Source organism: Pinus tabuliformis, chromosome 1_2 (genome assembly GCF_031772625.1).
Source record: "Pinus tabuliformis cultivar Carrire ecotype Pingquan chromosome 1_2, CPIR1, whole genome shotgun sequence".
Classification (NCBI taxonomy): Eukaryota; Viridiplantae; Streptophyta; class Pinopsida; order Pinales; family Pinaceae; genus Pinus; species Pinus tabuliformis.
Window position 1 is genome coordinate 1,230,768,927 of NC_142298.1, and position 16,335 is coordinate 1,230,785,261.

The 16,335-nt window shown below is 33.7% G+C and overlaps 1 protein-coding gene across 1 annotated transcript; it reads right to left on the reverse strand.

Moving 5' to 3' along the window:
- Window positions 1-675: 675 nt before the first annotated feature.
- On the reverse strand, window positions 676-1,815 carry LOC149210684 (putative F-box/LRR-repeat/kelch-repeat protein At1g11620). The gene has a single exon (XM_089399048.1). The coding sequence runs from the start codon at window positions 1,813-1,815 to the stop codon at window positions 676-678; it is 1,140 nt and encodes a 379-aa protein (XP_089255174.1).
- Window positions 1,816-16,335: the final 14,520 nt, after the last annotated feature.

A 16,335-nucleotide genomic window follows, 5' to 3' on the forward strand; every position in this document is an offset into this window, starting at 1 on the left:
ATTATACTGTGCTCAATATAAAATGAACTTTCTTTCAAATTTTAGATTAAAGTGAACCATATAAATTCCACATTAAAGACCACATCATATTTATATTCAAAATAAAATCAAATATTAAATATATACAAACATTTTTTAAAATAAACATTTATATCCTCTCATTACTAAATACTCATGGACTAAAACAAACCAAATTAAAATTTACAATAATGAACAAAACATCCATGTATAATACAAAAGTTTAAACATTATAATTTAATATTTTTTAAAATATCCAATAAAAAAATATTTTTAAAAAAATTATATATCTATATTTATATCTTTGTTCTTTGTCTAAAATAAATATAGCACACATATATGCTGTTATTATAAATTCCATAGGCCACACAAATATTTATACTAAATAATCTATTTTATCATTTAAATTATAACGTGCATACCGCATACATATACTTATCCTAAATACAATATTTTATCATTTCTGCTATAGATCATCAACCTTAAATAATACCATACCATAAGTTTTTACAGAACAGCCTTGCTGAGAGGTTTACAATGGCAAATTCACATTATATAAAAAAATCAACCAGTGTTACTGTTGCCACTTCATGGATCCTGAAAGGGTTTGGAAGAGCAGTTGGGGCACGAGACTTCCCGAATTTGGTAATTTATATTTTAATAAACCAATCGAAAGAGGCTGGGTTCCATGACAATCGCTGGTTGGAACTCCCCCAGGTTTTCCCAACCATGATGTGACATGTCATAGATGGAAACGTGGCGGCCATAAAAGTCTTCATGCTCCGCTCCCCAGAATCCCCGACCTGCCATTTCTGGAGCCAATACATCCTGAAAACGAAAAGGAGGGGGTGGAATTGATTCCACGAGTCTCCAGATTCTTTCCTCCATATGGAATTTCCAGAGTACCAAAATCATGTCACCTCTCTCATATGTGAAGCTTATCATACAGAGTGCCTTTTTATGCTCAAAAATAAACAAAAGCAGCCTGTCACCCTGCGGCGTTGGAGGAAATGGAATTGGATCAATCCATATCTCTTCTTCCACAAGAAACACCAACACTCTGTTTGCAGCTGATGTCGTGTCAGTTGAGTGCGCAAGCCAACACAAGTAACGCTCAGACACAAGTTGGGGACGGTGTAAAACAGATAGAGGACCGCTATAATTAGGGATTCCATTCCCTTCGGGAATCCTCTTCCACGTGCTTTCCTTAAAGTTGTAGACGAAAGTGGTCATCACAAAATTAAACGCTTCGGACATGTGCCATAATATAAGCTTGCAAACACCATTATGTCGGTCGAAGGCGATCCCTGTGTAAAACATAGAGACTGAGTTGGCCATGGTGGGTAGACTCAATATCCGCCTCTCTTGAGAAAAGATAGGGTTAACCACCAATAACTTGGTGCTCTCACTGGAAATATTGTTACAACAATTAGGCCCTACAAATCCCTCGAAACACAGGAACCCATCGCCGTAACTGGGCGACCTCCTCCACTGGTAATCCGGTAAATCAGGTAGCAATGGGTTTTTCCATGTGAACATCTCTGGCCATCCTCCTTGCAAAATAATGGACCCGAAATACGGCGACTGTGTGTGTTGCTCGAGAAAATCTGAGATAAGAATGAACATAGGGCGGACGAGAAAGCTTCTATCGTAGTGAACGGCAAAGGAGGGATGTGACAGTAAGGAATGGAAATACCTGCAAGTGAACGATAATCTCCGTAAGTCCAAAATAGGAAGCCTGGTTAGAACTCGAATTTGCAGATCATCTGGTAGTTTATTCCATTGACTGCCTTCCATTGTGTCGTTGAATGAAAATCAAGAATTCATGAAATTTCAAAGTAGCATCAAACTCTGAAAAGGACAGGACCGGGAATATATTTATTATTCGGTGAGGGTCGTGCTTTGCGCACTAAAGAAGAGTGAATTCACAGTTTTATAAAAATAAATTCTCAACCTTCTTAGAGTATACGGAAGGCCGAGATGGCGTGCGCATATATATATGAACGATTACAATGTAAATTGCACGCGTAGTAATAATTAGCTAAAAACGGAAATAACATGCCGACATATAATTATAAGCATTAACTTACGTCAATGTATTGCATATGGTTTATTAAAGGAATTTTTGGAAGCGTCCAAATTGGGATCGAGGAGCATGAAATTTACAGAAGGACATCACTGGGTATGCTTTGTGAAAAGTGAATTCACATTATTTCCAAAAATAATTTCTCAATCCGGGTTACAAAATTCCAATTAATTAAGAAAAATATGTGGTGTGTAGTTTCCAACTATAATTTTGCTTATTATAATGAAAGGTGTATACTTAATTATAATTATAATTATACTTTATATGTATTTAATTAAAATGATATTTTTGTATTCAAGTTTTTTTATTTATAATGAATTAAATATTAAATAGTTTTTGGTAAAAATTAGATAAGCTTCGCCTATGTCTTTCAAATCAGAAGTGTAGTTACCTTATTAATTCGAAAAATTTCTCTTATATAATTTCTATTGAAAAATTTTGCTTAAAATAACAAATTATAAGATACATAAAATTTCTTTTTCCCTGATCAATTTTTTTTGTTATTAATAAATAAATAAATATACAAAAATTAACCAAAATAATACACATACACTTTTCAAAACACAACCAATCACTTAGCCATTATATTATTATTCAGAAATCATTAAAACATGTCTTCTAATGTTGCCGTAAAAACTTGGAAAAAAATTGTGCATGATAAATAGTTATAATAAAAGTCATTAACTTGCATGTCCACTAAGATAAGACTTCAATAAAAATAATTAACTTACATGTCCCCTAACATAAGATTTCAAGACTTTGAGTTGTTTTTTATTTATTTTTAATATTGGATAATGATAAATGGAAGTTGAGTTTTTTTGGCTTCTAAATTACCCAGATTCTTTTCGTTTTTTTCCTTATATTTTTATCTCTCACGGAAAGAACTACCCTTATTCTTTTCTTTTTCCTTATATTTATACTTTACAAACTTTACTTTTAAAGATTTTTTTAAGGAATAAAGAATGTAAAGATAGAGTTGAATAAAAGAATTACCTTATTTTTTTGTTTTTCTTATATGTCTACTTTAAAGAAGTTATTTTTAAAGTTTTATTATTATTATTATTATTGGAATAGAGAATGTAAAGATAGATTGTATAAATTATTGAATTTTTATAAGCTTATAATGGCATTGTAAATGGTTCGTATTGTTTGGTTTCTTGTTTTGGTTTCTGTATATAACATTGTTTGATTATGTATCTTTTATTAGTTTAAAGTGTGATTATATGTTTGGTTTTAATGATTATGGGGTATTATTAAGTAGAGTTAGTATATATTTGTAGAATCTATTCATAATTTGTAGCAGAATGTTGGAACTAGCAAGATGTGATAGATTTTCTCAAAGTGCAAAGCAAAATGATATAAAATTGAAATATTCTGTCAACTACAAAATGAAGTTAATTTGTGTAATTTAAAACAATATTGTATATACTTATATGAGTTATTTAATAAATAATTTTACTATGGTATAAAAATACATATGGCCTTAACTTTGTGATACAAAAGCCAAAAACTTTATGAAAAAAAGGCCAAAGATTGGATTGGTTATCAACATATTATTAATTTCTTTATAACATTGATATTGATGAGAAGTTAAGCACTTAGAGGGAAGAGAGGCACTAAACGTCAAGATTATTTAAGAGGCATTGCGAGTAATCAAGACCGTCTCAAGCCGTCAGCAAAACTGAAGTCTCACATGTCTAGTAAGGGTAAATATGTCATGAAAAAAAGCCATGTAAACTACCACAAATATAATTGGTTAGTTGGACGATTCCAAAACATTATTCTATGTAAGAGGTGTTCACTAGTGGAAGGTTTTTAGCATGTGGGAGGAGAGTTATGACATAAAAATATCGTACTGGAAAGGGCCTAGAGATACCCATTCTTGATACTTGTTCTTTAATTGTTGATTGGTGCTAAGCCATAAAAAAATTCCTTATGGTCGACGATATGCACATCAATAGGTACAAGAATTAGGCGCCTACTATTCAAGTCCATAAAGACCGATTTTCCAAAAAGAAATGGATGCAACTTCCAGGCATCAATTACTAATGAATTGCTTCAAATTATTATCACTATCCACTAATTTGACTTAAACACATTTTTATATGCAGTAAAACACATTTTGAAGAAGCCCAAGGGAGTGATTATGGTGTTTAGTACATTAAAACCTCGATGGGGGCAGTAGTGGATGAAGTGTTTAAGGAGTTCTTGAGCATATTTCACTCTTATCTGACCCATGGGTGAGATGGGTATCCCAAGAGATAAGGACATTGCAATAATATCACACAAAGTTGTGGTAAAAGCCACTTTTGGGGAAAAGAATTAGTTTCTTGGCTAAAGGTGAGAGTTACAGGATTGGATTTCATGTAAATGCGATGGTTGGTGTTGTGGAGATATTTTATGGCCTCCTGATGATGTGAATTGCCATGGCTTCTAGCAAGAAGGGAAAGGAGGTTTCTTTAAGATTTCAAGAATTTGAGTTGTTTTTTAATTTATTTTTAATATTGGATAATGATAAATGAAAGTTGAGGTTTTTTTTGCTTCTAAATTACCCATATTCTTTTCATTTTTTCCTTATATTTTTATCTGTTAAGGAGAGAATTACCCTTATTCCTTTCTTTTTCCTTATATTTATACTTTACAAACCTTACTTTTAAAGTTTTTTAAGGAGTAAAGAATGTAAAGATAGAGTTGAATGAAAGAATTACCCTAATTTTTTTTGTTTTTCTCTTATATGTTTACTTTAAACACGTTATTTTTAAAGATTTATTTATTTATTTATTTACGAATAGAGAATGTAAAGATAAAGTTGTATAAATTACTGAATTTTTATAAGCTTATAATGGCATTGTAAATTAAGATGGTCCATATTGTTTGGACTTTTTTTTTTATGGTGTCTCTATATAAAATTGTTTGACTACGTATTTAAAAGTGTGATTATATGTTTGATTTTAATGATTATGGGGTATTATTAAGTAGAGTTGGTATATACATGTACAATCTATTCATAATTTGTAGCATGATGTTGGAACTAGTAGGATGTGATAGAATTTCTCAAAGGGCAAAGAAAAATTATATAAAATTGAAATATTTTGTCAACTGCAAAATGAAGTTAATTTGTCTAGTTTAAAACAATATTGTATATTTTTATATGAGTTTAAAGCACAAGGTAAGGAATATTAATAACACAATTATTATAACCATAAAATATAATAACGTATTAACAAATCATTATCAAAACATACTAAATAATAAAGAAATTTATAAAATAATGTAGAAAATAATAATAAGTAATAGTTGGATTTACTTTACAATTCCTTGAAACATATTTAAAACAAGGGTTTCTCTGTTGTAAATTAGTCCTGAGGAGGAGTCCTGTTCTAGACTCGAAACGTAGACAACACAAAATGAAAACTGTGGAATATTCGAATTTTGAACCTCAAAAACCACACCACAGAAATCTGCATACCATCATTATATGAGTTATTTAATAAATAATTTTACTATGGTATAAAAATACCCATGGCTTTAACTTTTACATAGAAAAGCTCAAAACTTTGTGATAGAAAAGCCAAAGATTGGATTGGTTATCAACATATTATTCATTTCTTTATAACATTGATATTGATGAGAGGTTAAGCACTTAGAGGGAAGAGAGGCATTGAGCGTCAATATTATTTAAGAGGAATTGTGAGTAATCAAGACCGTCTCAAGCCAAAAGCAAAAGTGAAGTCTCTCGTGTCTAGTAAGGGTAAATTTGTCGATGAAAAAAAGTCATGCAAACTAAAACAAATGTAATTGGTTTATTGGTTGATTCTAGAGCACAATTCTTTGTAAGGTGTTGAGTAGTGGAAGGGTCTTAGCATGTGGGAGGAGAGTTAGGACATCAAAATACCATACTGGAAAGGGCTTAGAGATACCCATTCTTGATACTTTTTCTTTAATTGTTGATTGTTTCTAAGCCATAAAAAATTTCCTTATGGTCGACGATATGCACATCAATGGGTACAAGAATTAGGTGCCTACTATTCAAGTCCATAAAGACCGATTTTCCAAAAAGAAATGGATGCAAGCTCTAGGCATCAATTACTAATGAATTGCTTCAAATTACCATCACTATCCACTAATTTGACTTAAACATATTTTTATATGCAAGTAAATCACATTTGGAAGAAGCCCAAGGGAGTGATCATGGTGATTAGTACATGAAAACCTCCATGAGTGCAGTAGTGGATGAAGTGTTTAAGGAGTTCTCTGAGCATATTTCTCTCTTCTATGACCCATGGGTGAGATGGGTGTTCCAAGAGATAAGGACATTGCAAGAATATCACACAAAGTTGTGGTAAGGAGAAAGCACTTGCGGGGAAAAGAATTAGTTTCTTGGCTAAAGGTGAGAGTTATAGGATTTACTTGCATGCAAATGTGATGGTAGTGGTGATGGAGTCATCATGAGAGACAAATCTTGGTGTTGTGAAGATATTTTATGGCCTCCTGATGATGTGGATTGTCACGGCTTCTAGCAAGAAGGGAAAGAAGGTTGCTTTAGGATTGGAGGTGAATCACAAGCCTTTTCTTTGGGTTCACTATTTTGATGTAAATAAAAGGAAAAAAAATATTTCCTTGAGATATATCGATCACATTGGGGATCATGACTTTCTCATAACTTTTTCATGCTATCACATGCTTCGATGTCTTGTTTTATCACACACCAAAGTGTAGTCCCATGTTGAAAAGCATCACCATGGGAGACCCAATGATCTATTAACCTTGGTTTGGTGATAAGTTTATAATTAAGTTTTCACAGTGGAAGTATGGAAAGTGGGACTCTTCTTCACTACTAATAGAGATGATATGGTGGAATTTGTTAGCATTTAAGTTGTTATCAACTAGAAAAGGGACATGTGAAGCACAATATGAGACATACATTAGACTAGAAGTTGGCCTTTTTGTTATAACCCTATTTTCCACTCCACTATAGAAAGATATTTGAGTTCAACTTACCTCAGTTGTTTGTCAGAAGGTGCTAAAAAAATGTAGCAAGAAAGGCTCAATTTGAGTTTAACCTTAGCCAAATTGAGTAGATCAAATTTCCACACCAGTAGGACAACTTGTTGACAATTCACTAGTGTGACATGGACCTTGTCACTCATTTAGCTCATTAAATTCGAGTTAGTGGGCTTGGAGAATAGTCATGCATGTGTTGATAGCTAAAATTTAGAAATCTAGTTCAGTTATTTTTAGTTGTACTCAATTAACTGGCCTCTAACAACTAATAGGGCCAGTTGTGCAGTGAGACAACATTCTAACTCAGAGATATGTTAGTTAACTGATCAATCAACCCAAAATATTTCATGCATGCATGAAATTCAAATTCATCAGTCGGGGTGGAGGAATTAAGGCTAATGCAAAATAATTTGTATACTAGTGGAGTGTACAAAATTTTGCATGTAGGGAATTGGTCAATCATTACGAATTTCATAATCAGTTTTGGAGGAAATTCCTAAATAATAGGGGCTAATTTCTTGATGAATTGTGCAAGGAAATAGAAGGGTAATGGAGGAATAAAGTGGCTAAGTGTTGGCTAGAGGTCCTCAGTCAGTAGGAGAATAATTATTCTTTTGCAAGTTGTGTTCAGAGCTGGAGCATGCAATTGTAATAGTTTCTCAGTTCAATTGATTAATAAAAAAGGCATGAGGGGCTTTTCCTAGTTGGGTTCCCTTAGAAATCATTTGTGTGTGGTTTTTATTGTTGCAAGTCTTTGCACTCATCTCTAAATGTGATTTCCATCTCGCATAATTGTAGATTAGAATTGTGTCTCTTGTTTTTCAATTTGAAATCTTGCGTAGTTGCAATTTCTATCAAATTTCTAAATGGTATCAGAGCAAGATTCACATTAGAACAAGATTTTTGAAGTTTTTACTTAGGAGGTTCGAATTTTCAACTTCAGTGTAGTAGGATTTCATTAGAGTTGGGAGAATTAAATTCAATGGACTTGTTGGGCGCAACCCAACTTGGCCTAGATTTTTATGAAGACTCTGCATTTTGGGGAGTAAAGTGTAGAGAAAAGGATGCAGTAGAGTGCAAAGTCGACCATGCAGTAAAGCAGCAAAGTGGAACATGCAATAGATATACTGTGCGGTATATGGGCCTCGAAGTGGGTTGAAGTCCCTCACTTTTTGTAAAAAAATACTATTTTATATATGATGAATGGTTTTCGAACCATAGTAGCTTACATTAGGGGAGTCCATAGAATATGGACTGTGGTATTGTAATGATGGACCCTTGATGTAATATTATATAATAGGGTCAAATAATAAAAGGAAGAATCATAATGTTATGATCCATATCTGTGTTATGGGTGTATCTTGTTGCTCTATACTTTGAAAGGAAGGCGAGGCTCTGCAACTAAGTGCAGAGAGACCCAAGTCCGTAGCTGAGTGCGTGGACTGCCTGAATCTGAGTGAGCAAGCTAAGAACTGTTTGTTGTACATATTCAAACATTATAAGCAACAGTTATTACATACATAGTCCCACATTAGAATGAACCGCGATAAATTTGTGAATTCATGTGTATCTTTGCTTATTATCTATTGTAGTATAGCAGTTTTACTATAGTTGCATTTTATTACAGTGCAGTAATGATTAAGGGTTTATATGGTATGTTTTAAGTAATAAATCTAATGTGGTGAAGTCACAGATATGAACATGAAGTAATATATGCATGTTAAGTATTAGAAAACATAAAAATACCACATTGCATGATCCCTTAAGAATGTAGAAACCTGGTTCTGCATCCTCCCATAGTCACTTCTGGTGAGATTGTTAGTTGCTTGCATGTCATTACCGAAAGTTCCAGTGATTGGGGGTTGTGTTGGTGCACAGTAAAAGGATTGAACCTGGGTCAACCCAACCTAAAAACCAACAATTTTTTATTTTATTGAGACTAGGCTCTGTTTGAGGGATATGTTTATGTGGCATTGGTCGAAGAAATAAATCCAAGACTTGGTAGAATACAAGGAATGAGAATTTGTAGATTAGGAGAATAGAATCCCTCATTTGTCATATGAAAGGTGATTATATACGTATATTTTCAAAGATCAAAAAGAAATTTTCTTCATTTCATTTTATGTGGAGCTGTACGAGTGGATATCAAGGTTGACCGAAAGAAAAGATTGTTTTAAAGGAGATGAACCTAAGGAGTGGACTCCTAAAATAATATAACGACTCAAGAATGCCAAAAATAGAATTTGAAGAGTTGTTGATTTATGGATTTATAGCATCTTGGGAGGATTCATTACTAAGTTCGTGGTAGAATCGATTGTTTCCTACAACAAAGTAGAATGACAAATTTTGAAAGGAACGTGAGCTGGGTACTTGAGATCTCTCAAACATTGGATTAAGATGCTTTTGTGTTAAAAGGGAGTTTTACGAATGTAGTTAGATTATTAGTTTACTTATGTTTGGGAGAAGATCCAAAGAAGAGTCTGGACAACACAAAGTGGAAAATGATATAAAATAGATACTAGAAAGAGATCTTGTAACCAAGATCCAAAGACCTTCATAGAAACTAAATATAACCCTCTTTTGAGTTAATCTGAATGTGAAGAAAGCCTCCTTGAAAACCCCAAAGTAAACCTGCAGTATTCACCTTTCCAGCCTGGAAGTTCATCGAAGGCATAATTGAGTAATAACTAGGTTACTTTTATTTTTCCTGTCCCCATAAACCCGCTACCCCTGAACCCCGTCCCCTTACGAATCCTCCTCCCCCTCCCCCTCCCCATCCCCCTTTGAGAACAGATATGGTCGATGATACTAAGATACCTATTTTCAAAGGAACTGTATTAGAAGATCTAAAACAATTCTAGTTTTTATGTGAAGAAATATGGACAGTGAAGCAAGTCCATGATGAAAATATAAAGAAGGCACACCTTGTAATGATGTTATTAAAACAACATTGGTAAAAGAATTTAAGAAGTTGAAGTCTAAATCATAGTGTATCACAGAGTTAAAGGAGATAAAACAAAGCCCTACTGAATCTATTTGGGAAGTTGACCATAGATTCAAATTATTACTAGATTAGGTGAGATTTGACATAGCTCAACAACAACATAAGGAATAGTTCATAGTTGTGTTGTTTCCACATATCATATTTCCTTTGGCACAATAGAAGATAGAAACTCAAGCCGAAGCTATAAAACAAGCGATGAAATTAGAAGCTTCACTTATAGGATATACCAATGCAGGTATGCAACAGATTCAGAGTCAACTAGGAAATTTGAATATCTAGTTACAAGGTATGAAGAAAAGTAAAGAAGTCAGATAAGTGTGGTGTACAAAGTGTGAATCAGAGGGCCACTCTAAAGAACAATGCCCTCTCTTTGAAAATTACATGTCTAGTGGAGCATCAAATCCTTGGAATATCAGATCCAACCTATGCTGTGATATATGCAATACTAGAGGTGAATATAGATGAGAAGATTTTTATTTATTGGAAAAAAATGTGTAGAGTCCCAAGAACATAGATTGCAATTTATGTAACTCAATAGGGCATGATGAGAACCATTGTCAATCTTATGAACTAATGATGGAGCGTGGTCCTGAAACTTATAGAATGCAAGTGGAAGAACATGGACAAGAGGATAATGGATATCATAGTAGTCGAGGTGGTTATCAAGGAAGAGGTCAAGGTGGTAGAGCTGGTCAAGGACATGGAAAAATTATTTTCTATAACTGGGTCTAGTGAGGAAACTTTGCAAGGGATTCTCTGAATCCCACTACGACATGTAATTATTGTAAAGAATTTTATCATGTAATGGAATAATTTATGGTACTTATGGAAAATATGAAAGAAGATATAAACCAACAAATGACGCAGAATATCCATATGATGACTGCTGAAAGAAGAACTAGTGATCCTCAAATCAATACAATTACTAGAAGTGGAGTTGCGACTAGTGATGATAGTGTAAATGAAAAGAATGAATCTGAAACTGCATGGATTAGAAAGACCACTGAAAAAACTCTTGTCTTTGATATGCAGAAGGAAAAAGAGGTGTTTATGGAAGAAAATTGAAAATTTATGGATGCTAGAGCTTCGACAACTAATGCACATCTAAAACAAAAAAGTAATTATGACATATCACCAGCTTCGACACAGAAGAAAGGTTTGACATAAGATCAGGAGTCAGCGAACCAAGAAGGTATTTTGAAATATTTTTTGCAAACGTGTATGAAGTTACTTAGAGATCAAAAGGTTGTGGAAAGACAATTGACAGATTCATGTGCATCTAAAGAAATACTGCGAAATTTGTTTCGCACAGTTAAAAATTTGTATCAGCATAAGAGAATAGGAAGATAAATGAGGCTTAGTACACAGATAGGAGACTATGAGATGGATCATGTTATTATAGATTTGTGATCTAAGGCTAATGTTGTGAGGAAATAGACACGAGAGTTAATGGGTAATCCAAAGTTATAGTGGTTACCTATTCAGCTGAGGATGGAAAATCAACAGAAGATCTTCCCCTTAGGAAGACTATTAGGTGTGACAATGGACATTGAATGTGTTCTCACTATGATTGACTTTGAAGTAATAGAAATTGTGGATGACAATAATCCCTATCATTTATTTCTTGGACTTGATTGGGCATCGATAACATGGCTATCATTAATCTAAAGAAGATACAAATGATATTTAAAGGAAATAATAGGAGGGTAATTGTTCCCTTGGATCCATTAGAAGGATCAATGTATATGGAGCCCATTAGAGAAGAATATTTTGTATTTGATATATATAATATCTATCAATTGACAACAAAGGAACAAGATTTTTCTAACCCTACTGCAGAGGGCAATTTAATTTGGGAGCATGATAGTTCTTGTGCATCATACTAAGAAGAAGAATTGGATAATTGACAGAACATGCTACATGAAGAATCTACAAGGTGTTGTGGAAGAGTTACTAAATCAATTCTTTGCATGACATATAAGGTATGTAACCTCCCTTCTTATGATGGCTTAAGTGATGTGAATGTTTTTCTTGATGAATATGAGGAACAGGCTCTAGAAAATAAAAGATTGTTAACTTTGGATATAGCCCTAAAATCTACTCCTACTAGATGGTGGGGTACACATAAGAAGAATATATAAGGTTGGAAAAAATGTCGAAGGTTGATGTGGATAATATTTGGTCAGATAAATACATATATGGAGTTGAAATATGATGGTGAAACCAGTCCCAAGGATCATATATGGTTATGTACTACAACATGGAACAAAATCCCACAACAAGAATGCGTACATGGGTTCATTCATATATTGTAAGCAATTCCTCATAATTTGTACTTGGAAACAGAGCTTCAACATGGTACTGTGATCTTGGAAGATATGGTTGATGGGATTATATTGAAATTTATCTTTGAGGATGATTGCCCATATATATATTCAACCCTTTAGATAGTTAAGGAAGATCTTTGAAACTACAACTCCAAGGACATGGCAGCAAACTGATTGGGTTGTGTAGAGAGAACATGCACTAGAATGCTACAACCTTATGGCAGAAGGAGAAGAAGATCCTCGTAACATTAACATAACAGAATCAGAAGGACACCGCAAAGTGAATTGACCCGAGCCAAAGATACCAAATATAACAAATCTAGTAAAGAAAAAGAAGGTAAATGTAGGATCAAAAGAGGAACCAAAGTTTGCAACTATAGGATATTATTGGGATGAAGAAACAGTCAACAAAGTGACAAAATTTATTCATGAATATCAAGATTTGTTTCCCACTAATTTTTCAAAAATGAAGGGTGTAGTAGGAGATTTAGGAGTTGTGAAGATCCCATTTAAGCTTGATGTGAAGCCAATCAAGTAAAGACCTTACATATTCAATCTGAAGTATAAGAAGAAAGTAAAACTTGAGTTGGATAAGATGATTGCACCAGGAGTCATTGAACCTCTCGAAGAATCAAAATGGATAAGTCCTATGGTCATACAAAAAAAGAAAACTCATGGAGAAATCAGGACCTGTGTTGATTTGAGGAAGTTGAATGATGCATTCTTACATGATCCTTTCTCTACCCCTTTCATAGATGAAGTATTAGACAATGTACGAGTTCAGGAAGTTTATTCATTTACAAATGGATTTTCAAGATATCATCAAATTAGAATTTCACCAGAGGATCGACAAAATACCACCTTTGCTACAGAATGGGGCTCATACCAGTACATAGTGATGCCTTTTGTATTGAAGAATCAACCTGCTATATTTTCAAGATTGGTGGTTGCATCTTTCAAATAATATATCCACAAATTTCTATAAGTATACTTTGATGACTAGACAATATTTGGATTATTAAGAAAAACATGCTAGAAGTTTAGGACTTATTCTTGATACATGTAGATAATATCAAATCTCCTTGAACTTAAATAAATCCATATTTTGTGTACCTTTTGGTATATTGTTGGGAAATTTTGTTTGCAAACAAGGATTAATGGTGGACCTTGCAAAAATTTATGTTATTTTGAACCTACCTCCACCGAAGAAAATAACACAACTTCACACTACATTGGGTTATATAGGACATTACAAAATTGTATCAAAGGATATGCTCAGATTAATACACCTGTGGAAAAATTATTGATAAAGATGACACTTTTAATTTTCAATGGGATGAAGAATGTCTAAAGAGTCTTGGAATATTGAAGGAAAAGATGATAGTTGCTCCTATACTAGTATTCCTTAACTTGAATAAGGAATTTCATGTACATGTGGACGCTTATTATATAGCCTTAGGAGTGGTACTAGCATAGCCTGGTACAAGAGAAATTGGTCATCCTATAACTTTTGTAAGTAGCAAATCTAAAGCTGCGAAGAACTACACAACTACAGAAAGGGAAGGATTGGCAATGGTTTATGTCTTGCAGAAGTTTAGACATTATTTGCTGGGATCAAATTTGAAGATGTTTACATATCGTTCTGCATTAAAGTATCTGGGTAATAAGATTTTTTTAGGAGGGAATATTTGTAGATGGCTATTTTTGTTCCAAGGATATGACTTTGAAATTGTTGTTAAGCCACAAAGACTGAATGTAGGACCTGATCATTTGTCAAGATTGGAAACAAGTGAAGAAATAACTAGTATAGAAGACAATATCCTTGATGCATAGCTATTTGCAATCAGAATTGCAGATGATCATTTTTGGATACATTATTCAGTTTTTGAACAAAGGAATGGCTCCTTCATAATATACTATGAAGTAGAAGAAGGAATTAGTGGTGAAGGAAACTGATTTTTTATTGATAGCATCACACTTATATAAGATGGCACGAGATGAGATATTTTGCAGATATGTTCCTGAACATGAAAGGAAAATCATTCTAATAGAGGCTCATGAGGGCACAACTGGTGGACATTATGCAGGAAAAGCTGATGTGAAAAATATTTTGAGAGTAGGATTATTGTGGCCTACACTACATAGAGATGCAAAGGAGCATTGCAAAGCTTGTGATGTGTGCCAAAGAACAGGAAAACCTTCAAGAAGAGATGAGATGCCACTAGTAACACAATATACATTATAGGCTTTTGATAAATGGGCTATTTATTTTGTTGGACCTATCAATCTACCTGGAAAGACGACTAGTGCAAGGTATAAAATTACTGCAACTGCTTATTAGGCAAGATGGGCCGAAGCACAACCAGTAAGAGATTATAGCACAAAGGGTACTATGTATTTCATTTTTGAATACATATTGTCTAGATTTTGGTGTCCAAATATCTTGATGAGTGACCAAGGTTCACATTTCTAGAACAAGACTATTGAAGCATTGACTGACGAATTCCAAATTTATCACCAAAGGAGTACTCCTTATTACCCTGAGACGAACGGAACTGTGGAAGAATTTAAAAATATTTTGGAGAATGCACTAACTAAGGTATGCAATGTAAACTGAGATGATTGGGACCTTAAGGTTCCAACAATATTATGGGCTTATAGAACTACATGCAAGATGTTGATAGGTCAAACACACTTCAGATTAGTTTATGGGCAAGAAGTTGCGATGCCCATGGAATAAATTGTCCCTAGCTTAAGGATTGCAGCCTTTACAAATATGGAAAACCCTGACATAATGGAGGAAAGAATGTCATAATTGATTTCTTTGGAAGAATACAAATTTATAGCAGGATTCCATCAACAAGTACAAATAGGCATATTAAACAAAAGAAGTTCTAGGTAGGAGACCTTTTTCTCCTCTATGAAAATAAGTTTGTGAAGTTCCTAGGAAAATTTAAAATACATTGGTTAGGCCCATATGTTATCAAGAATATTACTGATGGAGGCACAATTCAGTTAGCAAAGTTAAATGGAGAAATGATTCAAGGAAAAGAAAATCAAAGTAGGTTGAATGTGTACATGGACAACCCTACCGCTACAGCTTCGCTCTAAGGAAGAAAGGAGAAAATTTTTAGTGCCACCTGCAGTTGAAAGTGGGCACTCGACTATAAACTACACTGCAGAGAGCTTTGATGTAGGAAGTTACTCGCTACAGTCTAGAGTATGTCAAAGTTTGTAGAACCTATTATAGAAAATGTGATGTGCACTACAATGTGGAATTCATCAAAATTCACCAGAAAACAGAAATATGACCATTAAAAGGAAAAAATACATGGAAGGCTACATTTATAACGACAAATTGGCAAAAATATAAGGATAAATATGAAATTAATGAGAAGATATAAACGTGACAAAATCAAATCTAATGATGTGGTTTGAATTCTGAAATTATTATAAATAAGTAACCTCCTACCCATATTAAGAACTTTACTGAATCGGGAGCTTGAGTGTCCATAGTGCGAAGAAATTAAAGAGAATTACTACATGAACGTTATGTCAACTAAAGTATTTGTGCATATATTTGACAAAAGAGGAAGAGAACGAGTCATGCAAGCAGCCACTGCAACAATGGATGGTATGTCTGCAACATCAACTTAGACGCCCGAAGTAGCAGCACCCATAGTAGCATCGCCATCACTGTAGAAACAAAGGATATCACCAAGTAAGAATCCAGCTAACGAAGTGTGAAGCATGAAGAAACACGATAAGAAACTAGCTAAACCCTAACAAAAGCCCAAGCTAGTCAAAGACAGTGAAAAAGAAGTGGAGGAGATACAGGCGAAGGAAGGTGATGCAATATTTTTATCATCCCTACCAGTATACATCCCAACAACAGA